The sequence below is a fragment of the Cynoglossus semilaevis genome, chromosome 12 (assembly GCF_000523025.1).
Source record: "Cynoglossus semilaevis isolate Cse_v1.0 chromosome 12, Cse_v1.0, whole genome shotgun sequence".
Taxonomy (NCBI): Eukaryota; Metazoa; Chordata; class Actinopteri; order Pleuronectiformes; family Cynoglossidae; genus Cynoglossus; species Cynoglossus semilaevis.
Genome location: NC_024318.1, coordinates 7,983,927 through 8,009,305, shown reverse-complemented (window position 1 = coordinate 8,009,305; position 25,379 = coordinate 7,983,927). Strand labels below are relative to the sequence as shown.

Genomic DNA, 25,379 nt, shown 5'->3' with positions numbered 1-25,379 from the left:
AGTCTGCGGGTCTCTGGAACTCAGAGTTCAAACTTGACGACCAAAGTAGATTTGCTGGTTATGATGTTAAATGCCTATACAAGGGTAGAAAAGAAGAAGAAGACTTCAGAGTTCAGTGCTGTCACTGTACATAGAAAAATCCCTGTGTGATTTTTATAAATACATTTTCTTGTTCATTCTGTCTTAGAACTTTTTGACCTACAGTCAGAGATGAACGCCTTCTGCTCACTGCGTATTTTAACAGACACAACAGTGAGAAAAGCTCTCTGCTCTCTGAGTTTACCTTCCTTTATCCTGTGTGGGAGTTGTGTGGCCCTGAACATGACTGATGTACCTTTCTGTAATTATTTGATTTCAGCGTTTTTCCAACGCCACGAGCACATGAAGGCAAATTGAACCAGTGCAGGTACAAGTTATCTGACACGTACAAAGCAACTCACAAATGTGGAGCTAAGGTTTAGCGTTTGATTCTCTGAGATGGATTTGTTCTATGAAAACATGTAAAGCTCAGTGACTTCAGTTGACGTAAACAGTCACTTTTATTCTGAACTTCTTACTGTAAGAACTGTACTCTTATGGTAAGAACTGTACTCTTACCAAAACCACCAACTGATTGCTGGTTTGATTTCCAGGTATGGGGAAACATTGTAGTACCTAATACTACTTATACTTGGGGCCTAACGATAGAGCAGTGGTAACTGGTTCGATTTCCATGGTAACTTGGTGTTGTTTTTAATCTCCCTCTGTAGGTTCTCCAGGTACTCTGGTTTTCTCCTTAAAAAAACATAAGCCCTCTTTTGATTGGCTCCGTAATCGAGAAAACAAGTCTAGATTACAGGCAGTGAATGTGACAGTTTTGCACCAAAAGTTAAATATTTTCATACAGTCCTGGATGACAGATTTTCCTGTGATGATGTTATTCAACAATTATTTAAACCTCACCTTAAATGCTGCATTACTCATTGGGTCTAGATAATCTTGATTGTTTGTGGACAATTGTTTGTGGACGAATGTAAGAGTCAGTTTAGCAATTGTGAATGAAGAGCCACTGTGAACGAAAGTGTATTCGCTGCATTTTTCTACTATGTGATGGAACACCATATTAACTGATATGGTAGTGGGTGTGGCATTAAGTGTGAAAACGGCATATGACACACAGAGACACAAACCAACACACCCAGAGAGAAGTAGAATAAAAAAGAGATGACTAACCTAACCCACCTGAGCTCGGCTCACAGGGTTCAATGTCCTCATCATCGCTTGGACACTCGGCAGATGCCACCAGCAGGTCATCAGTTGTCTAAAAAAGAAAGGGACAAAGCATGGAGGTTAGAGTGTGAAAAGCTTCAGCTGCAGAAATGAACCAAGAAACAGAATGGCAGCATTTCCAGAGAGTCAGGTTAAAAAGAGCAGACGAGATGAGATGTGAATCCAGGCAGCTACACCGTTTGGCTGCTGGATTTATCTGTCAACACGGTCACACGCTGTTTGGCACCGTAGCAGGTGTTGCACCACTTTCCAGGCAACAGAGTGCTTACAGAGATGAGATCTGATTACTGAGGGACAACGGAGGCTAAAGTTCACGGCAGGATTGTCAACTCATGTGCTCAATTCTTGCCGAAGTGTGTGGCTTTGCATAGCCCTTCAAGGTACATTTAAGAGCCGTGACAAAACATCTCTGACATTTAGAGGACAACCAGCTCTGGAAGCTGTGAGGAGACAGTGGGGAAACAATAGGCAGAACAATGGTGGTTCAAATTATTAGAATGTGCCATTTCTCTCAGTGTGAGTAAAATCTCAGCATCTAATGAAACAGGATCATGACATATACAGCACAGAGAGATGTTTCATTTTACTGCCAGACCTGTTTCACCTGTTCACCAATTTCATTGCCTTTTTACATCTGCCAAAACAATACATTTGACTGTTTAAGGATAGAAAAGGGCAAACATAAGACTAGACAAGAGTACACTGTAAAACATCACACTGCAGTGTTCTTTTATAGACCTGCTTCAGGCCATTTGATCAGCTCCGCATTTAAGGTCATTCCACTTAACTACTCTCCAGCAGCCTCTTTGGGGTTGGGTGAGGTGTTTGGTTATATTTAGCCTCGTGCTTTTTATGCTAATATTTCCAAATCTCTAAATACACATAGAGAAAAACAAATCTACTTATTTACTCTGGAGTATTATCAGGGACAAGGGATGCATTAGTTTTGAAAACATGAAAATGAACATTGTCTTTTATTTAATTTGTGCTGTTAGTTTACTGGTGTTTGCCTGTGCAGTGACATACTTCTGCAAGTTGGATTAGTATTGAGTCATCCCCGGAAATTGAAGGTGATGTCACTTGAACATCCATTTGGCTGCACATAATGTAATTCCATTGCGACTGTAAAATAATTTTGACATTCTGAACATCTTCTTTACATAATAGGCCTGGAAATCATAGATCAAACCCATTAAGGGAATTGTGGTAGAGAGCTGTTTTTGGTGCATCTGTGCCGAGCGAGGCCTGGGGAAGAAGTCCAAATGTAAATTTAATTTGCCGTGCATGAGACTGATATACAGCCTCGGCCATCCAGATGGCAAAACTGCCGGATCCTGGAGTGCCACATCCATCACTTCAGCCTTGTGATTTGTTTTTCCTGGCAGGAGATCTTGACACTCTGCACTCACTGAGAGAAGAACGAGAATCATGGAATCAATACTCACTCTCAGTTCTTCCTACCTTACAACTTTCATTCTCTGCCTTCCACATCCCTTGCCTCTCACCCTCTCTCTCTTTCATCAGCCCTGTTTTTCAGACTTATTTGCAGAAGGCGGACAGTGAGCAGGGAGATGCAGGTGTAGTAGATTTGGGTTAAACCCCTGTAAATTACACAATGAAGGTGTTTGTCTGTTCATATGTCAACTCTGTCTGTCTGTCTGTCCATTCAATCAGGTCACAGCTGGAGGCTTTAAACCTGAAGCTAGGTTTTAATAATAATCCCTTAAAATACCCCAAAAAACCCTCAGCCCACGGAACATTTTTAATTTGCCAAAGGAAATATTTAGTGGTTTCTTCTTCCCACTGCACGCCATTGTGACACTTTTAAGACTCCAATGAGTCAAAAAATGGACCCAGCAAATTAATACCCAGGTATTAATGAGACTTAAAACATAAATGACACAAATAAAATTTGTGTGTGGTTTGGTTAGCATGATAAGCTTAGCTTAAAAAAAGTTATACATCCCAAAATAAAACCTCTTCTTGTGGAAGGCTACCCAACTTGGGGTATTTACTGTTTAATGTAAATGAAGTTACTGCAAATACTTTTACTATACAGCGTTACCTTTCTTAGGTTAAAAGTCTTGACTAAGTAAGTGGAAAAGATTAGTACTATTTGTTTGACTGTGGGAGACCGTTCTTTAAATTTACAGTGGTATTGGAATTTTACAGTCATTCCCTGGTCTACTATATATATATAAATATGTATATATATATATATATATATATACACACATAAATGTGTGTGTGTGTCCACAAAGGTACCATAGAAACACGTCACAGTCGTTCCATCCTCCAAGGACAAAGGTCTGTGTAATCGTAGTGCCATCAAGCCCATAAGCCACTTCAAAATTTTCAATTCTATGATTCAATGATGGAAACATCAACCTGATGCTGCATTTCTAAATACATCTGCTGTGTCTTTGTGGTCAGGTTAAGCCTCTAAATAAGCACTAAAATAAATTCATGTCTTACTGGGCTCCAGCCTGCCTTCTAGGATTAGTGTGTAGGTCAACACTCTGATATGGTCATGACCTGGTTGAAATCCAATAACATTATGAATTCATGGTATCCTTCTTTAACACTTGGCTTCTTTCTCACCCATGAAGATCCACAGTGGGCTCTGTGAGGGGGCTTACCATGCAATTTAGTCACTCTGATGAAAACTGACAGGTAGCTTGGCTAAGATGCCAAGAGAAGGACACTGAAATTTCTGAAGATTTTTTTAGCTGTCCTAGATAACATAGGATATGCATGTGATATTTCAAACTTGCTGTCATTCTGACTTAAAAATAAAGAATTGGGTCTCTTTCCAAAACTGGCAGCTGTTTCCATTATAAAGCAACTGTATTTCAATTTTCGGAGGGATCATTAGTTTAGCAGAGCAAAAGCATCGTGCCCACAGGAAAGCTTGGCAACTACATATTAGCACAAGCATCATGTACCTGTGACATGCTCAGGGGTTTGCAGAGTGCCATTAATTCAATAACAAAGCACAGAATTTGTGATCAACTCACAACACAGCTCATTTATCTGCACCTTCTCAAAGTTTCTGTGACACCACTCCTATACTGAGAACTCGGGGAACAATCAGCATAACACACACACACACACACACACACACACACACACACACATATATATATATATATCATTAAGGGGTCTTTAGGAATCATCAAGGCTTATATACCAAAGGACACAAGAAGAATTTACAGTCTGAAGTAAAATACAGCTATTGACTGACCTCGTCTCCTGAACTGATTGAACCATCAAGGAGGATGTGGACCAGGAAATTCCAGCCTTACTCAGCAATAGGGGACCTACTGCCTTCTTTGGCACCGTCCTGCAGGCTTCGATCTTTGTGCAATAATAATGGTCGTCTATAATGACATGTCCAACCCAACGCATGTTCATCACGTGCTCACTAAAGCTTGGTCAGCAAACCTTATTCTGCTGCATGCGGTTATCTACAGCTCTGTGGCCCACCAATGCTTTACTGCACATCGACCAATGCCACTCTTTTGTTGACGTCGACATCGAGCAGGTGGCACAATATGCTATTGCACCGCACCTGTACACCTCTGTTCTGAATGCACTAGGGATGTGCAGGGAAACAGAGTGAAGGGGAAAAGGAGTGGAGGTGGAAGTGGGTGGAGGGATTCTCTTTAGGGAGAGAGCTGTATGCTTTTGGCCTCAGAGCTGGAGAGCGAGAGACACCTTCTCTGTGATAACCTGTCGGCACATCTCCACGGAGAGACGTCGGTTTTCACATTGTTTTCTCTCTGTTCTAATTTGATGAATGCTCTCTGGCACACAACATGTCTCTTTGGAAACAAGCTGAAAGTCAGGAGGACACTGAAGGCATCTGAAGGGTTTATTCCAAGCAGGGATCCACTGTCCTGATAATGTATTCCACTGAGGAAACACAACACACCCAGCTTTTTCTCTTCACTTTAAATCTGTACTAACCCATGTTTAGTACAAGAGAGTCTGAACTCTCACTGTGTAACCTTCCTGTTATTTATTAAACATGTATAATGTACTACTTGTTGAAGGTGATGCAGCCAGCATCCCTTGGTCGTCAAAGATTAACCATCATTCCATGCAGACTTTAGCCACAGCAGAAAGTGTTTAGTGTTTTAAATGTTCATCTGCAGGGATGGTAGCCCCCAGTCGGCATAGGCTCAACTTGCTGTTGGGTGACAATGTGTATTGTGAAGTATACATTTCAAATGATGTTAAACTGCTGTTAGACACAATGGAAAAGGAGCAGTGGGGCGTGGATGGGGCGGGGGCTAATCTGTACAGTACATTGATAAACCATATTTAAGAAAAATATATAATCAATTTAGTTACAATGTTGATTGTGTCCCTATGTCATTGACTTTTAGTTTAAGTTGACTTGAGCTGTGGAAATAAAAATCTATGACTTTTTTTTAATGTTTTCTCATGTAAATAAGAATTGCGGAATACTATTGTACTAGTATAGTACAATACTTTTGTGGTAAAGAATTATTGCATCACCAGCAGGAAGGGACACTTCATCAGCTGGTGTGCGTTACGGAAAGGTAAAAAAGATCATGCATCTAACCAAAGACTAATTCTCCTGATCTTTGACCTTACCTTTAGTACCACTAACACTACATCTAGTGCCACTTCCCAATGTTGCCTTTTGCAGAAATACAGAATGTCACTTGTATATTTGATAAATAAAGGATAATGTGAAAAATCGCTGAAATCCAGCTCAGTGGATTCCGTGAAGAAAACCAATAATTTTTTAAATTATAATTATAATAATTTTCTTTATTTATGAACCTCTTTATTTATCAACCTCTTTTCTCAACATTACTGAAATCTCAAAACGCTTTACTGAACGTGGAGTGCCTGTTAGGTTGAATTCCAAGGAAATAATACCACATACTATTGTACAATCAGTTATAGATTTATAGTTGATAAATAACATCAACAAGCAACATTCCATTGGAAGCCAATAGCTGTACTTGTAATTTATATGTTGTCTAGAATTGAAGCCATTCACTCAAACAGAACTCCAAATGCCCTGAAACCAAAGGAAGAAAAAAAATCAGTATTCTGTTCATGCACTTGCACGGTTTATATGCTATTATTTCTCATGCTGGCAGTGACTCTCACTGATGGCAGTCTGGTAGCATCCAGCTCTGGCCACAGTTGTAGTCCACCAAGGCTAACTTGAGGGTATTTGTTGTCCTAAGCTTCACTCTTGCAGCAACACATCATTAGTGGACAAGTCAAAGTGAGAGAATGACAGTGGTGGAGAATGAGGCTGTGGGAGTGCAGATAGAAAGGCTGCTTAGATAAGGGATGAACAACCCCCCTCTAACCCCACCCCCTATTCTTACAGAGCTTCAGACTCCTCAGGGCTCTTATATACCAAACTGCAGCACATAATAAAAAAAACAACAACAAAAAACGGTGCTTATGCTCCATACAGTCCAAATACATAGACAATCTGTTTACTTGTGGCAGCTATCACACAGGCACCAGCAGCTCTTATCAGAACGCCTGATGATATCCAAGTATCTAAGTTAGCACCCTGGAACTAGGTCAATGTTGATGAATAATTGAGTCCCAGATGCTCAATAGATTGCAACTGAATAATGGAGGCGTGCAAGTCTCTAAGGCTGAGGTTAGCTTAGTGTGTTGCCTGGCCTTCACCCACGCTCCCTCTACTGCCAAGCTGTTAACATCATGGACTCACACAGACACTCTGGCAAGACTGGGAGACAATGGACTGGAATATTGGTAATGGAAGAGGATGATTATCTGCATTCCCCAGGAAATTATTCAATAAAACTACAAAATGAGACCCAAAGAAAACATCAGTGAGTAATCAAAGCAAAAAAAATCACAAAAAAATATTCAGATTTGAATAGAATAGAATTGTTCAGGTCTAAGAACATGTGGTTAAGTTGTTATCACATTGCTGTTTACTAAATTTTAGAAACGATGACTAAAAAAATGACAAAAAAAAAATAAAGGGAGGAAAAGTTAAATGCAAGCCTAAAATATTAACATCTAATCAATGCAGTAAAAATATTGATGGAACTTTTGGCTTTGAAGAGAAAAGGATCAGTGATGTTTTAAAAGTGAAGTTTTACCAGTCTTCGTCAAGATACAAAGTACAGAGCAAAATATCACTTATACCACCACATATTTATCTTTACATATTTCATATTAATAAGTCCATACTTTACATTATTTACAAATAATAACAGGTATGAAACACATACATATACCTGCTGTTATTTGTCAATCTATCTCAATCTCTCTAGATTCGTCACTATTAATTACACTCACAATTAAACATGATTTATCTTTTAATCATTGGACAGCTCTTTTATTATTATTATTAATATTTTTTACTATTATAATAAATAATATTAGATAGAAGCAGGGCAGTGCCAATTCCCCAGAGCCCTAAATATTTAATACTAAAAGCTCAAAGGCAATTCACTATGAACAATTGGCTCCATGTCTCTATTTTGACTGCATTGAGTTGAATCAGCGCTGGTGAGACAGCTGTTTTGATTTGCTAAGTTATGATACACAGTCCCTTTTGGGAGCAAGGCTTTGCTTTATTTAAAATGAAGCAGCTGTTGCTACAACTGGACCTCAGGCTGCGTATCAGAGTGCCATTACAAAAAGAATGGTCGGAGGCTCTCCTTCTCCTCCCCTGGTACCTGCATGTTCCTGTCTTGCCATACATCTTCCTTGAGGCATAAGTCACTGCACCCTAGACAGTCTAACAAGAGGCTGCGAGGCAGCTTCACACACCTGGCAAACTCGCAGTGCACAGTCAGACAACAAGGAAGTATTTCAGGCAGAAACAAACCAACTAGTCGTAATAGAGAAAGGTAACTACGCCATGAAGATTCAGGATTCATACAAACGTCTACAACTTGTACTTCCCCTACTTCGAATATCCTACAATATTTTTAAACATACAATAACTCTATTATATTTTATAAATTAAATTCTGAACTATATTTGTCCTTGTCTTGAACATTTGCTGTCGCAATAATAACAAACACACATTTACATAAAGCAAAAAAAAAAAAAGCACATTTGTCAACTCCCGTGAAGGACACATTGAAAAATGTTAATTTAATTTGAAAATGATACACGAACATGTACAGTTGTCTGGAAAAGCTGTCCAATAACCTTTGACCTTTTAGGCCCTATTGCATTGAAACCACCATGACTGACAGACACAGTCACTCAATCTGAGGGTTTTTAAAAAAAATACATCATGTTGCTGAGCTTAGTCTGCACTGTTTGGAGAATGCCTTTTGGATATAGAGTTCATATAATTAACTGGCCTGGCTGTGGTCCAGATATTTGACATATCAGGAGGAGAATCAGTCTATTTTAATAAGGAACCATCTGACTTGTATTAACTTCTATTAATCTCTATTAATCTATTAAGAAAAAAATAGATTTTTTAAGACTGAAGTTTTCATTACCTATAAAGGATCATGTGCAATACAAATTGTAACATCTATAAAACATAATATATTGCTATGTAAACTATATACCATAAGTTCTGATTATATGTGTTTATAGAGCAGACATTCATTTTAATGAACACAGCCTTACATCAGCCCACAGAATGGGATGAGATTTAATTAAAGGTGTGTGAAAGGTTGATGACGTGCGAGGAATCAGACAGTAAACACAGACTTTACACATAAACTGTGACAGTGACCTAGAAAACGTCTGTGCTGAGGAAAACATTAAGGCACATTTACATTAGCTATACAAGGAGACAGGTGGCAGCTAATGTGGGAGTGTAAATGTGTGCCGTGTAGCAGAAGTTGTGTGTATGAGGTAATTAGATGCTTGCTCCAAAATCTACACATCTCTCTACCCTTGTTAAAAATGCATTCCCTCTCTTGAACCTAAGAACACCGAGCTGTGTGTGGACTCCTTTTAATGTGCTTGCTTCAAGGCACTGCAGCTTCACTTTGTAGATGTTCCTCAAGTTCCCCCTCCGGAACCCATACAGCTTATTTTCCAAGAACAGTCACCGGCTCGGTGCTAATGAAAATTCAACACGGAGACTGTGTCATATGAAACATCTCTGGCACTGAGGTAATCAGGAAGGTTGTCTGGCTGTGTAGGTGGAACCACAAAGTCTATTTTTCCACCATTCAGCTCCTGCATTATGCTGTCGCCATGTCAATCAGTGAATCAGAGCGAACCATGTGTGACTGATACCCAATTTGTCCTGTCGTACAACTCAGGATTGCAGACATTCTGTTCGCCATATGACACTCATCTGTTGATATTATGATTTTATATCGAACATTATGCTTTTATTTGTTTATGAACACCTAAATATTCTGCAGATGACAGGAACATGTGCTGCTGTAGCCTCGCAGAGAGGATGCCACAGCACATGCTGTGGCTGACATGAAGCATTCAGCTTCTAACAGACTACATAGGAGGAGGCCTGACACCTCCTGTTAGCTACATGCTCTAAATGATAAAATCATAATATGAGATTCAAAAGATACTATCTGCCTCCATTTAACATCTTCCCTCCCCCCTTTTCTTCTTCTTTTCATCTTCCCTCTGCCTATGCATTAAGGCTGCTCCATTGAAGTCCACTGTATTACATGGTCTGCTTCGTTCCTCCTCCTTATCCTCCCTTTCACTCCTCTTAGATAAATGAAATGTGTCGGCACCGAGGCGTTTTCCCCTCTGGATGCCCGGATATTTTCCTTATCTGAAATCGAATCTAGAGCTCTGCGCACATCTGTAGCTTGCCTTGGTGGTAATCTGGCCTGAGAGCTGAGAACTGCCCGGGAGAAACATCACTAAGGATAACCCGGGGAGTGAGGGAGGAATAACAATTACCAGAGTGTGGCCTGTAATCATGCTGCATTCTATCAAAACGTGTCATTTTACAGGTAACAACTGCTGTACCATGAGCCTCTGCCTGGTTGTCTAAAAATAAATGAGAAATTTAACCAAATGGCTGTTTGTATTTGGTGGAGACGAGGAAGGACATACAGCGTGGTCACCAATCACTGTCCTCCTGGCGTTACCGTTTTCTTTGACATGCAGCCCCACTGCCTCATCAGCTGACAGGAACTAATTTGTCATTCTAATACAGATGCTATCACATATGAGATGAATGCATTGGACTCATATTCCCCTGTGGTACATTTGCAAAAACCAGACATGAGAAAGGAGGAGCAGCTCGACCACAGCAAAGACACCGAGCAAAAAAGGTCAGAATAATCAGATGATTGTCCTTCAACAGGATTTTTAATGCACAAAGAGTGAATTACATTTTTTTACTAAAACAAATATATTTATTAATTAAAATGTTTTGTGGTTTTTAACTGCACATGTGCAAGAATTACCCAGAAAACACGTTTCAGGAAGTATTTCAATGAATGGATTCTGGGAGAAATAAATTCTTGCAGAAATAGGAAGAATAGTTACTCTTCGTCTTTTAAATCCACTTATTTTGCATGAGTAAGATGACTCACTCCTTCCTCCACATGAATTATTTCAACCTTTAACACTTCCAAGGCTTGTAATTTTTTTTAAATTGTAACACTGGTTTAATTTGGGTCATTATTAGTATTTTTACTAAACCTACTGGTTTAATTTGGGTCATTATTAGTAGTTTTACTAAAACCTAAGATTTAACTAAATAAAATCTTGGACTTCTTAGTCAGGGCTTTTCAACCTTGGGGTCATGGCCACACATGGGGGACGCCAGAAATGTTTTGTAATAATAATAAAAAAATATGATTTAAAGAACAAAATAAAATAAAATGTCGCTTTGTGCACTAATCTGGCTACTCTGTACTTCAAAAACACGACAGAAATTTGTGATGTCAAAATGGGCTCACAAGCCAAAAAAGTTTGAGAACCGTTAGTCTAGTCCTTTTGCTGAGTCTCCATAAGGGATTAACTTATCTTAGCCTATATGTTTTTATTTTCATTTCTGTTTGACATTTGCATTAATCATGTTTAATAATTAATAATCATGTTTAATTTTAGCATTTACTTAATGTTGACATTTTTCCTAATTGTTTCTGTTCATTTCAATATTCACATTTTTGCTTAACATTTACATCTACACTGATCATCTTCACTTTGTTTTCTGTGTTGATGACACTTCACTGTTTCCATATTCACAGCACTACATCAAAGTTAATTTTGAAATATCAAATATCTTGTGTCTAAATAAGTACATAGTCCAACTATTTTACATGCTTTTAAAAAGGGTATTTTTTTCTTTCAAAATATTAGAAAATACTAGAATTTTAAATATTTCCTTAGTGCAGTACAACTAATGACCAAAATTTTCAATGTGCGTCAACTGAATAAACTGTTGAAGGTTAATCAATTCCTAATATGTAAAAAAAAAAGAAACAAAAATAAATATATCCCGGGCTGCAGTTTTGGCAGTGGACAATATTGTAAGAAAACACTGCGTACTGGAAAGAATATTATTAATAACTGCAAGTGAAATGCACAGAAGTTACACAAGTACACAAGTTATAGTTTTTTTTCCTGTGGACGGTCCCTTTGCTCTCAGCCCAGAGAGGAAGTGTGAAACCCTTTAGCGATCCTCACACTTACAAAGTCCTGTCGTGTAAATTTGGCTACAGGCTTACTCTCTAGCTGTGGAGCTAATTATTCCAAGCCATGTCATCATACAGGAAATTAGATTTTTGCTCCTCAACCGAAGGTCCTGTAAGGTTACTGAAGCGGAGGAAAGAAGTTCATCTGAATGTAACATTTGATTTCACTTGGGGATAAAAAAAAAAAAAAAATGTTAGATTCAAACTGCACCACTTTTCACAACAATGAAGACATTTAGCAGCACGAGCCAGAACTCTCCTAACGCATTACACCTGAATTTAGGAGAAACTACTTCTAAAAATAAAGGCAGCTCCCAGCACTGCATCTAAGATTTAGTGCCCGTGGACAGAAAATAAATATATTTGCGACCGACACTTAAATCTTGCAGGTGGGAACAATGCACCGTAGGACAAACTCTATCTTATGATCAACAGTTGGCTCATGCAGGACGCTTTTCTATTACTACAAATCAAAACAGCGAAGGTCCTGAGAGACCCCAATATTGTCCATAAAACACGTTGTAAAGCTGTCACTCTTACTATCGTCTTCATCTGGAGACAGTTTAGCAAAAAACGGAGACAAACATTTCAACTTTGTAGGTTTCATTCGTCTTATTGAGACAGACAGTGTGAGAATTCATAGTTCTGTCTCAACATGGCTGCGGCCACTTTCTAAGATGTTTACTTCTTTGCACCCTTCCTTCCACTTCCTTGCAAGTCCTGAGTGCTTCTACTCTCCATGACACAGTCACAGGGTTCTACGATACGGCAGAACATGCCGAGCAGGAACGGTTCCTGAAATAGTCACGACCTCATGTGGCTGTGTTTTTCATATGGGAGTTTCTAAAGCAATGCCACATAATGACTGTGATGTCACAAACGCATTCAATTTGATTTTGCAACTAGAGATTTCTCTCAGCTCTCTGTGTTTGTTCCCTTTATTACCATCTTTATTAACTGGTACTCATTAGTGGTCTCGCTGCTTTGTTATTTTCTGCTGAGATTTATTATTGTTAAAGTGACACTGGCACAAAAGTCAAGAGCCGTGCAGTCACAGATATGATGCCTGCCAGGAGAAAGCTCCCGCTTTGATACTACAAAGTCACCAAATACCAAGTCAGGGTACATTAGGTGGAGTAAAAACTTACACTCAAAAATGTTTATGCAGATTCCAATTCCATTTCATTGTCACGTATGCATAATATTGCAGACAGCGACCAAACTTAACAAAATCTCAGTAATTAATCCTTTTCAAGAACATTAATCATAAAAATTTTCAAACAAACATCTATTGAGATACTGAGTCATAAATCTTGTTTTTCTAGGGCATATCTATATAAAGAGTATCAACTAATGAGAAGATGGGGGGAAAATGTCTCGGCAGGTTAGTCAACTCCAAAGTAGTGCTATCAGTAAAATGATAGAAGCGCAAGAAATGAAATGAAATTACACAAACTCACCATGCCATGGTGGGCTTGATCAGCAGGGCTCTATGAGAAGAGCTCGCTGTTGAAGGGCAGCTTCCATTATGGGTCAGAGAGAGGCTGAGATGATGAATACATCCTGTCACCAGGAGTGAACGCATCAGGCCTGAGGCCACTGCAGGTCTATACCGTTACCTCCTCTGCCATCTGTCAGCAGTGGGTGGCAAAACACCCATGATCAGGGCAGGGGCAAAAATGGGCAGGAAACCCCTACCAGAGCATGCACCTCGTCTCAGGGACAAAGGTAGGGGGTCAACTAAAAAAAATCATATAAATCCAGGCCCATCTATACACATTCTGTAATCAAAACTGCTTGTGTTCTCAGGAAAAAAGCTGATGGAGTTACTGTAGGTGTCGTGGCTGTTCTATCTGGAAACAATAAACATTTTAATGAGGCTGAAAAAAAATATATAATAAAAAATTCAGCACTGTTTGTAACAGTTGTTCTTTTTTTTATGGACATTCCCATACACCTGCACTGCAGGGGGAACGTTATCCCAAGGACGGGAATGTTTTCTTTTATGTAAGTGATTGACAGCACAGCCTCTTTACACGGAACTGACACCAAACACAGTAAAACATCTGTGAAGTAAAAGAATTTCCAATTCTGAATTAAGTGGGACATGGCCTAACGGATTAGAACCTTGCAGATTAGTCATTAATTTTTAATTGGTGAGTACAGATAAGCGGCTGTTTCTAGGGGACACAAAGGGGTGTGTGCTTTTGTTCTCACTACAAGATGTGTCTCCAGATAATTCCTGGAAAATGGTTCCACTTGGTTTGCAGCAACGAGAACTGATTCAACTAACACAAATGAGAAAAAAAAGGTGCACTCGTCCCAGCAAGTAAGTAATTTCCTGGTTGGAATTTAAATATAACAAAAAATCAGCTGTGATTATAATCAGCTATGGCTCAACAATCCCACATTGTTTTTGTTTTTTAAACAATGGTTTTTAAGCAAAAACAAATGACAAAAACTACTTATCAGATTTATATAAAAATGTGACCAATAATTAGTAAAAAAGAGTAATGATTAATTTCAGAAAAAAAAACTCTCAACAATATGTTGTTAGTATGTGTCATGAAGGTAATGTAGAGGAGACTGTAGTTATTTCCACTCCGTTGAAGTCAGTTATTCATTTCCAGTTATCTTTAAAAACGTCACTCTCTGAATAACTATTATAAAGAGTAAGGACATGAGATTCAGACGATAGTAATTCTGCAGTGAGAGCTGTGTATGAGTCACGATCACACACAGACGACAGCAGCACACTGTCACAGCTCCTCATTCTATGAAACCACCCAACGGCTTAAACCTATTCCTTTATCTGTGCACAGGCAATGAAATTGGCAGCTACATTAACTGCTTTTCAGATTACAGTCTTGGGAAGTTTTGGAGAAGAAAAAAAAACCCTTTCTAATAGTTACAGTTCTGTACAGTTCTATGTTGTTGAAGAGCAAGTGCTTTTCCACTAATTGCCTGTCAGTCAAGTCTCACAGTGGTGTTCAGAGCAATTTGTTGCTTAGTAACTTGGCGAGGTTGGAAAATTAAAAGCAGCAATAGCTGCTTAAACACCATCTTAAACATACAGAGGCTTAGAGGAACAACAACAAAATGGCTGATGCTGTACAGAGGTTGATGGTTTAAGACACTGGAACAAACTGAGTTTGTGTCGACTTCAGTTTCAGCTGCAGGTACACAGAGCCAGTAGAAGACATACGCCTGGTTGTATCACAATATTTGGGGAAAGGGCCACAGAAAAGGGACTGAGTGGAGTCTAATCAGGCTTGAAGAAAACATCAAAATTAATGGTTTATGGTGTTTAGTTTCCATCAATGACAAAATCCACTTTAAAAGGGCAGAGCACAAATATAAAAATCCTGTTTGATGAACTTGAGTTTACAGCAACATCTACTGTAAAAAAGTGAATGTTTTCTGTAAAAGCTAATGTTGCCAATCTGATGAGGTGATAAAAATATTAAGAATGTCCACTGCATGCCTACAGTTGACTTAAAACACGCTTAACGCTTAACACACAGGAAAGATCAGGAGCTTGAATAATAACCTGTGCATGGATTAGTAGTAAATCCACTCTGTGCATCCACAGCCAATAAAACAATAATCCCTACTAGTATATGGAAAGCCTTAGCGATCACTAAAGGTCGTGTCACATACAATACGGAGACGTGATGCACGGAGGACGTATGTGAGAGAGGCGGCAGAGGGGACAGTTACTGTGTACGTAAGTTCTGGAAGATGTTTCGAAACAAGATTACGGCAACGATGAGTTTGTTATTGTGACAGTCAGAGAGAAGCTCTACACTGAGGTGCAGCAGCAGAGTGTGTCAAATATTTCATTATCCCTGTGAATAATAAAGAAGCCAGGCCCCGGCCAGTGCACCTGGAGCAGGACCATGAAGTGAGAGTGCAAGTGAAATGGTCCAAGCAATGTGTTTTGAATGTTACCACTTCCCTTGAGCCTCCATTACACCCACCTAACCTAAAGGTTAATTCAGACAGAGTGGGACCAACTGGCCATTAGGAGGCAATATTTTCATACATTAGCAGATCATCCTGTCCAGGTCTTGGCTCCAATGAGAATTTCTTGAATTGTCTTGCAGCAAGAGAGAAAAAGAGTTTTACCACAAAAAAACAAACAAAAAAAGAAAACAAACAAACAAACCCAGTTGTTAAAGACAGATGCACGCAAGCATGAAAGGTCATAGATAACTGTTGTGTTTGAGTCATATCAGCATGATTGCTGTAGGAAGTGCAGCTATCACTGTGCTGCATTTGAGGTCATTTTTAAGTCTAATGGTTTGAGCTTGTACCATATAAAGGGATTTTCTTGTGTTTTTTTTAACAACTTAAATATTAGATATTTTGTATAAACAGATGGTGTCACCTTTAAATTATCATTGGACCCATGATGTAACACATGCTATCAATTGTGCTTTTTATTATCTGTGTATCTATTCCGTGAATCAAATACAACTTCTCTTGCCAGAAGGAGACACCTCAGTCTTGAAGGCAAGCCTGGAGCTGACCACAGAGATATGGGGACAGTTGGAATCAAACCACTCTAGCAAGTTATTTTAATTTTAAGAAATACATACAGGCCTTATATTTTATATAGGTGGTACAGTGGAAAGACAAGGCAAATTTGGCAAATGTATCAGTAAAAACTGACATTTGCTTGTGACTTGGAAAATCATTTCTCAGAGTTGCATTATTTTCACAGAAACATAGTGATCACAGCCACCTGATCCTGCTGATTTCACCTCACTTTACTGTGTGTCTTCTCTAGCACTCTGTCCTTGTGCATCTCTATGACGGTGCAGTCAATACAGACTTTAGTGAATGATCCTGCAGACAGCTCTGGTGGTGGATGGCACCCTCACAGGCATTCTGAAGATTTATACACTGTATGTGTGCTGGCAAGAGTTGATAATACAGAGCGGTGCGAGCGAGGATCCATCACTGTCAGCTGCTCTCAGCGACTCTTCTGGAAAGCTGGGTTTTTGAGATTTTGCTTTTACACAAGGGTTACAGATACAAAGGGCCGTAGTGTTTTTGTCCATGAATCCCTAGCTTTGATCAATTCAACTCTATGTGCTGCAAAACATCCAGGACCTGCAGATGTGGAGCAGTGAGCTAATGGCGCCGTGCATGTGAAAGACTACAACGAAGGAACGCTTAATACATTTTTACTTCAAATGTGTTCATGCACAGATTTTTAAGCAGCTGCCATTTTAGATTAGACTTGAATAATACTGCAGTTACACAGATAAAGGTTGAGACTTTCAATGGTGCATTATACAGTTTCCCTTCTCTCACTGACACTGCCAATTAGGGGTTCTCAAACTATGGCGCGAATAACACTGTTGGTACTTTTCACAAGTCACTAAGCAAATCTGGGGAGAATTTTAATGTCAGTACTTTAGGGAGTGGTGTTAAGCGTCCTTTGTGCTGCTACGTTACCTTAAAACTTGGCTGTTGGTAATAATTATTATGATTTTTATTTGTGTCTTTGGTGGTAGCCATCTTTTCTGGCTGCAGCATTTCACACAAAGTCACCTAACTCTCTCAAACACCTGCGTTTTTGTTAAAAACGTAATTATCCATTTAGTAAATGTCAACATTAAAGACACCATCTTAATACCACAATTGTCTGACTTATCAGCTTTCTTCCCCCATGGTGCAGTTCTCTCTTTATTCGGTCAGCAAGCTCCATGACGATAGCACTGCTGTTAACAAAGCATGAGTGGACACCCAGTGGTTTGAGAAGAATGGCTATATTATAATGTGAGCCATAAGCCCAGTGTTCAATAACAATGGAACCTCAATCGAGCATTCAGAGAACTTTTGATGGGGCACCTGAGAACAGAGGCTCCCATCAGACCCTTTGAAATCATTAGACTAATGATGATTGGGACCAAGTCTAAGTTAAGTGACCCATAACATCTAGACAACTGCATTCTGATCTGTCACCAATTTTAATTAAATTTGTTGATGTTAATTCTTCTTTGTATTTAATTTTGTACTTCTATATATAATTATATGAGAACTAAATTATGTTTTACCTGATTGTCTCTAAATGTAGCTTTAAAAGTACACAGATATTTTTGTCTTCTTATTTTTTTCATCCTTCACTGACAGACTGAGAGCCGCACATTCACATCCTCAATGGATGAAATGTCTGATACTGACGCTGCAGCCAAGTCTGCCATTTCTAAACAGACAGATGGAAAAGTATGTCATCATAATGCAGGTCTCTTAGGATATAAAACCAGTCAGTGAATGCATTTGCCAACAGGGAGGAGACGGAGCAGCCGGACAAGGATTAAAATGCTGACTATTCCAGGAAGAGGACACAGTGAATGCAGCATCATTTCACGGTGAAGTCAGGTTCCTGAGCCGGTAAGTTCTGGAACTCTCTATAGGGAAACTGTCACGTTGAATCACACTGACCACAGGGCTGTCCCAGTTCACACACCATGACTCTTGTTTAACCTGAATTGTAGAACTGCTGTTTAATAATAAATGTGAATTATATTAAATTAATAGGACCTTTAACATCATGGTTGCTGTGATAACTTGCCAAAAAGTAAGGTATTACAGAAGTTCAGAGATTCAAATATTAAATATATTCAAATTTTTAAAATCTAATTTATTTTGGCTACATTTAAACCTGGGGTTGGAAAAAAAACGATGTGAGCAAGCAAGACATGCTGACTGGTGGAATGTCATGTCATGTCTCCTTTCCTGAAGGCTTATTGACCAGCTGGAAACAAACTCCAATACAGAATTCAGAAATGCAAACGTGTTTAACTTAAAAAAATATATAAAACCACCAATGAATAAAAACCACCCCGAATGGACAGTATCCAGCCCATGTGCCTTACTTTGTCCACATCTGCCATAAAAGCTAGGGACTGTCTGAAACACAACATCAAATCCCGACCTGTAGGAATAACTACTAGCAGTCCAGCACATATTGATGAATCCATTCAAGCAGAATGTAACTGATATGAATATGAGGTTAAATATGGCACACACAAACACACAGATATAGATCTAAACTCTCTCACAGATATATCTGTACGTTCAACCTGATACTGTCCTCATTTCTGTCCTTCTATTTGTCTCCAGATGAAAATGGCCCGAAGAAGAAGGGCATCCATCTTGTCGAGCCCTTCTCTTACCGTCTGCCAATCTCTCGGCTCCCTGGTGGCAATTTATAACACTGCATGGAGCTGGGATATAATTATAGTCCATTGTCTGATATTTCACCTGCATTACACGCTGCTGCACGGTTCAGAGGCCGTGTTGAGCCTGAGAGAAAGCCATTTCAGCAGATCAATATTTATGATTGTATTATTTGTCAGCATCTGCCGACCATTTCACAAACTGTTATGATGGTCTGAGGTCAGTAGGAGAGAGACTGGGAGAGACAGGGCAGCATCGCTGAAGGACGGCTAGAGGGTGACTGAGGTTCTTCACTAATCCTGAGCCAGATTTTTTTTTTCTGTTGTTTTTCATTATTAATTTGATGGTACTTCCAACAATTAGAGTTTAAATAATGCATATAATTAAATGTATACAACGCACATCAATGCATTGTTGCAGTGACTTTTTGACATTGAATCTTACTCAGGTTACATAAAATCTGGTAACCTGGTTCTCTCCTCTGTGATTGGTCACCTGTTAAATTAGATGAAATGTCATCTGGAGGCTTACTGATTAGCTGGAAACACAAACCAATACAGACTCTACAAATGCAACTTGATGTCTCATATCATCACAAAATAGGTGCGGTCCAGTACATTGTCTCCTCTGAGCCATAATGGGTAAACAAGTAACAGAAAATGGAAATAAGAATGAAAAAAACAAAACAAAACAAAAAACTTTATATATATATAATATATATATATAGAATATATCTAAATATATATAGAGTATATAAAAACTTTAATAATCCTACAATGATTTTTATTTAGTCTTACTCTTACAGTAGATATATACAATTATATACTTTATGCCTAATGTTGAAAAATACAAAAATGCCACTAATGATGAAGAGTGGCTACACAATTATATCTTTTCTATTTAATATATAATGTTTCATCCAAATAGGAGTTGTTTTTTGGGTAGAATAATATCATCTGTCTTTATTATGAGAGAAAACATTTCAGGTAAATCAATAGACTTCTCAATGCTTAAGGACTTAAAAAAACAAAAAACAAAACAACCGTCAGTTTTTGTATTGATTTCTCTCTTTAGAGTCAGTGATTCTTTTCTACAAATTCCACAAAAATCCTTCCAAGAAGGAGCTTGTCAAACTTACCCTTACAACAGCAGCAGCCTGAACAGCTTCTTATTCAGACTGTAATTGCAGAGACAACATATGACAACACTTTCAGATGTGTAGCCCGTGCCTCCATCTTTGTTTCAAGGGAGAACCAACTATCCTTTGTTCTGGTCAAAGACTGCACACAAACGGTTTAATCAACACTACTTTCCTCAACAGTACACACAAATGGTACTGCATTGTCTGGTCCCACACGTTGACATGTGGGAAATAACGTGGCTCCTGTTGATGCTGCACCGCTCGTGCAGAACAGATAAAGATGATGGAGGATTTAGATGATGGTTATCACTCAGAAACACACACACACACACTTGTATGTGGGGTCAAATGTAATTGCACAGAGAAAAATATTCCCTAAGGTTGTAGTTCCTCCAATTTTCAAGGACAAGGACAAAAAAAGAGCCACCAATGTAAATCATACCGTACTTCTCACATTCTGATGATTTAATATATTATGTTAATCCAGGACGTGCTCAGCATCGTGCTGCGTATCAAAGTAGAGTCAACGATTCCATTAAGGTCACTTCAAACAAATCATTAGGAGATAATCTTACCTGCTGAGGCTCTCGAGGCGTCGTCTGCTTCACCCTCCTGCTGGAGGCCGTGGTTGTGGTGATTTCCATGATGGACGTGGATGTCTCCGAGCGGTTGGCCGTGGTGCTCGACTGCGGTGTTATAGAGGAGGGTGACTCACCAACGAGCCGCACGCTGCCCTGGATCTTTATGTTAGGATCCCCCTCAGCAGCCATGTTGAACACCTTCAGGCCGTTATAGTAGAGGCCAGAGAGCTGGCCCTGAAAGGATCGACTCCGGTCTCGCTCCCAGCCTCCAATGTGAATAGTGGTTTGACTGTTGAAGATTGTGAGCTGCCGCCCTGTGAGAAGACAATGTTACATTTAGACAAGAAATAAATTGAACGAGAGGATCTCTACTGAAAGGCAGATTATTTGCCCAATGGGAAATGGGACCAATAAATTAAGGGTTGTGGAGGCAAACCCCAGTAATTTATTGTAATTATGATGAAATGTGTTGAAAAGTAAGAAGAAAAAACATAAATTAACGGCACAGGGTTGAGGGAAATCAATACAGCTTTCTCTGAAATGGCACTCTATCAAGAATTACAGGGACGAACAATCAGCAGTGGAGACATTGTAGATGTTTCGCAGATTAGAAGTATTGTGTGAAATTCTGCACGACCTCAGTAAATCACTGGGATCAATTTTAGTTTTTACTGGCAAACTTGGTTACATGGGCTAGTTTAGTTTAGATATAAATGCCTACAATCCACAGCAAAGAGAAAGTTTCTGGTGGTCGTCTACTACAAAGGTTAACGGGACACACGGTGTAGTTACTTGATTGGGTATCAAAGGAGCATCCAACAAAAGATACATCCTGGCTCTACTTTGTGCTGAATTTAGTTAAGAATTTTCAGCAATTTACATTCATGTGAGTCATGACTAGATAACAGATATCACAACAGAACAGGGTATATTTTCAAAGCCAATTTTGATTTAGTCTCTTGACTCAGGTTTAACCTGGATTACTGACTTAATTATACAATTTAGTCAACAGTGTAAATGATCCAATTTTAAATTAGTTAACGGAATGTTGAAACTTTTAAATGTCTTTTTAAATAAAATTTATGTGAAAACTGTGGGGTTATAACAGGAAACTATAACTAAATTATTATTTATTGAACATTATGATTCATCAATGAATTAGTAAAGACATTAGGAAAAACTCCTTGGTTCTGTTGCAAATAACATTAAAGCAATATTACAATAGACAATGAATGACAGCATGACAAATATGAGCATACAAACAAATAAAAATGAAAAGAAAAATCAGACAAGGAAAACAAATTAAAAAAACAAAACAGGGTTCATTTCACATTTCAGGCAAAAACAATGGATTAGTTTATGAATTCATTTAAACAAACATGCACTTTATTTTTTTTTTAATGTTACAATGCCTAATGCCCTGTTCTATTTTTTTAAACAAGTTTGTTAAAGGGACTCAAACTTCTTATGTCAAATCATGTTTTTTGTGTTTTAATTTATCTTACATTTTAATTTAGGGTGAATCAAATGACTGTGATGTACAGTATGTGCAGAGGAAAGGCTTCAGACCAGTTCAAATAAGATTAGCAGCTAATGGAAGGCTGAATGGTTACGTTTAAATTTATCATTTAGAAGTTTACAAAATTCTAATTTATAGACATTTTTACAATGTGGTTATTATGTGGGTAAGTGGATTCATATTTACAGTCCCTTTAACCTTATGTTGACAATAAACACCTATTAAAACATCTGACATCTATACAATAAATGCATTATTATGAAAAATGTGATACATTACAAATTAAATTTTACTGTTCAAATTATTTTATTTTACAAAGTTTTACAGAACATTTATTTTTTTTTAAGGTTCACTATTTACAAAATACTGCTACAACTTGGTTATAATCAGATTATTTTTATTTAAAATTTTAATCAGTGATTTTTACCTTTGTCGAGTAGCCATTCGTCAACTACTCGACCAAGTCGGTATGGGATTCGCTGTCTAGCAATCGCCAGGCGTTCGTTATCATTGTTGCCTTTAAAGTTTAAAGAGACATTTCATTGGTTACAATCTGTAAGGTCAAAGGTTAAAGGTTCATACTTAATGCTGGAGCAAAAAAGATTTTATATTTATCCAAGTTTTATAGCTTTAAAAGAACAATATTTACCGTCAAACATTTATTAAACAAACTTTCACTCTTTTTATTTTATTTTTTTATCCAATAAATTAGACCTATATTAATTAAAAATAGGTAAACTAAGTTAAAAGGACTATGTTATAAACCAACCCATATCACATATTTATACATTACAATTACAGACTCTTTACACTCCTTAACTACTGCCAGCCCATTTATCTTTACCCTCTGTAGCTTTTAACTGACGTTTAAACTAGTTATGTACATTTTCCAAAAAAGAGAACATCATTTAAATTTATTGCTAAATTTAACCTTTTGTGGTTTAAAGGATAAAACAAGTAAACTTTAACTTATTACAAAGACCCACCCCATTTAAAAGCAGCTCAAATGACAATCATAATAACAATTGCAATGACACAGTAAACATGTAGCGCATAATCCATCAGTACAGTCACCGTGGACACGGTTTTGACAAAAGCTACGGCTCATACGGAATCTGTTCTTCAATATTGGAGGTGACAACGTGGAAGGTGATTCCTCGGAAGTACCGCGATAATGAACTAAATAAGCTAGTGATAGAGCGGCTGCAGAAACACTCCACTCCTGGACTGAAGGGGCACTTTGCCAGTAATGAGGGCAAAACTCTGCATCCCCCTTTTGTCAAGGCCAATAACCTCTCCAGACTGGAGGACTTTCAGCAAAGTAGCACAGTCTCCGAGTGCTTTTTCCCTTCGTATTGTCTGCCAAGATTGAATTCAGTCGGCCCCATTCTTCCGGCAGATTGACAATGTTTGTCCCATCAACTATATTAATTCAGTTGTGGCAGATAAAAGATCAGGTAGACAACAATTTGGCAGAGAATGGCCTCCGAGAGGAGAAGAATGCAGAGAAAAAAAGAAGAGCTGAGCTCGTAAGAGAAGAACCGTTGGTTTGATGAAAGGACTCGGGAATGGGACAGAGCATAAAAATGGGAATTTTAAAATGGCATCATCTTGAATTACAGCAGAGGATTGGATACAAAGAGGACGCTTTAAAGCCTGTCTGTAGAGCTTATGGAATTTGACTGCGGTTGATTGTGTTGGGTTTGAGCACAAAGACTTGTGAAGGAGGTTTCAGGGGATCATTCACACAGGCAGATCAATTCTGACTTACAACAACGTAACAAAGGGAAACAGAAGATATTATTTGATAAGAATCTCCAAATGTTATTTAGGGACCTGAACTTCTTAAACAATGTTCCCTCCAAGTAACATTCGCCTTCAGGTTTATTTCAGGGATGGAAAAATAATTAGAAAGGTAATTAAATGTAATTAATTAAAATACAGTAACAGATTAACATTGCTGTTATTTAGCCTAACTATGCAGATAAAGCGTGACTTCTACATCTGCACTAACATGAGCCTAAACGAGGCTGTCATGCATAAAGGTCAGCGTCACCATTTCGTTCTGTTCTTTCAGACGTACAATAATATGACGCAAGTTTCTATGAAACGCTTTTCAAGAACAAGACGCTGATGGAAAAAAAACAGCAGACTTAAGTAGAAAGAGGCTTCTGGACACCTGGCTAAAGAGCTGAGGCTGCAGTGTCCTGCTGCCTGTTTCCATATTACGCCTTTATTTTGTGTCTTCTGCCAGGATTTAACCCAGTATGATCTCTGTAAACCAACCAACGTCACTCTGAATCTGCCTGTGTTTGAATTATCATTCAATATGCATAAAAACACGCCACTAAACTGTCAACACGTATTTGGTTGAGTCATTGAAGAGTGAGAAAATAAAACTTGAAATCAAACCTCAACTGTATGCGGCACAGTTAACGTGCGTCTTTTTTATACAATGTTGATTTTTTTTGAGTGAATGGTTATTTGGACACAATTGCACTATTGATTAGAAGTAGGTGAAGGCACAGCTTTGCTGTGATTAATAACCACCCTCCCACTCTGCTATTAGTAAATGTTGTCAACCCACTGATGTCACTACTTTCATCAATGATGCTGCACATCATGGTTTCATGTCATGGTTTCCTGGATGGTTTTTCCATCCAGGAAATATCTGAACCCAAATCCTCGTAACCTCAGACTAAAGAATATCTATGAATATCACAATAAGATTAACTGATAAACACAATTATACACATTTAAATCCTCTAGGATCTAATCCTCACCAGGGTCACCTTGGGGAGCTGGAGTCAAAGCCTACAGTACAGTCATTGGACAAAAACAGGGTAGGTGGTAGGACTGCTGTCAAATTAGAGGCAGTGGACAAACACATAGTTCACCCTTAGGTCAATGCTGAATTTTATGTACAACTAGCCTATCCAATAAAGATCTAATAACACCACAAATCAATGTTTTTTTATTTCCTGCTAATCTCTATCTTACTAACCAGACTGAGTTACAAGACCACAAAA

At 38.4% G+C, this 25,379-nt stretch overlaps 1 protein-coding gene across 19 annotated transcripts in view; it reads right to left on the bottom strand.

Moving 5' to 3' along the window:
• Window positions 1-25,379, bottom strand: part of LOC103387282 (neurexin-1a) — a 285,061-nt gene that overhangs the window by 12,695 nt on the left and 246,987 nt on the right. For 9 of the 19 annotated variants that reach the window (XM_025060587.1, XM_025060591.1, XM_025060589.1 and 6 more), the window contains 3 exons: window positions 22,778-22,867; window positions 20,826-21,145; window positions 1,213-1,300 (listed from right to left, as the gene is read on the bottom strand). In XM_025060587.1, coding sequence (XP_024916355.1) covers window positions 1,213-1,300; window positions 20,826-21,145; window positions 22,778-22,867 — 498 coding nt within the window. The remainder of the gene's footprint in view (window positions 1-1,212; window positions 1,301-20,825; window positions 21,146-22,777; window positions 22,868-25,379) is intronic. The other 10 variants (XM_025060588.1, XM_025060592.1, XM_025060590.1 and 7 more) reach the window with 3 other exon arrangements.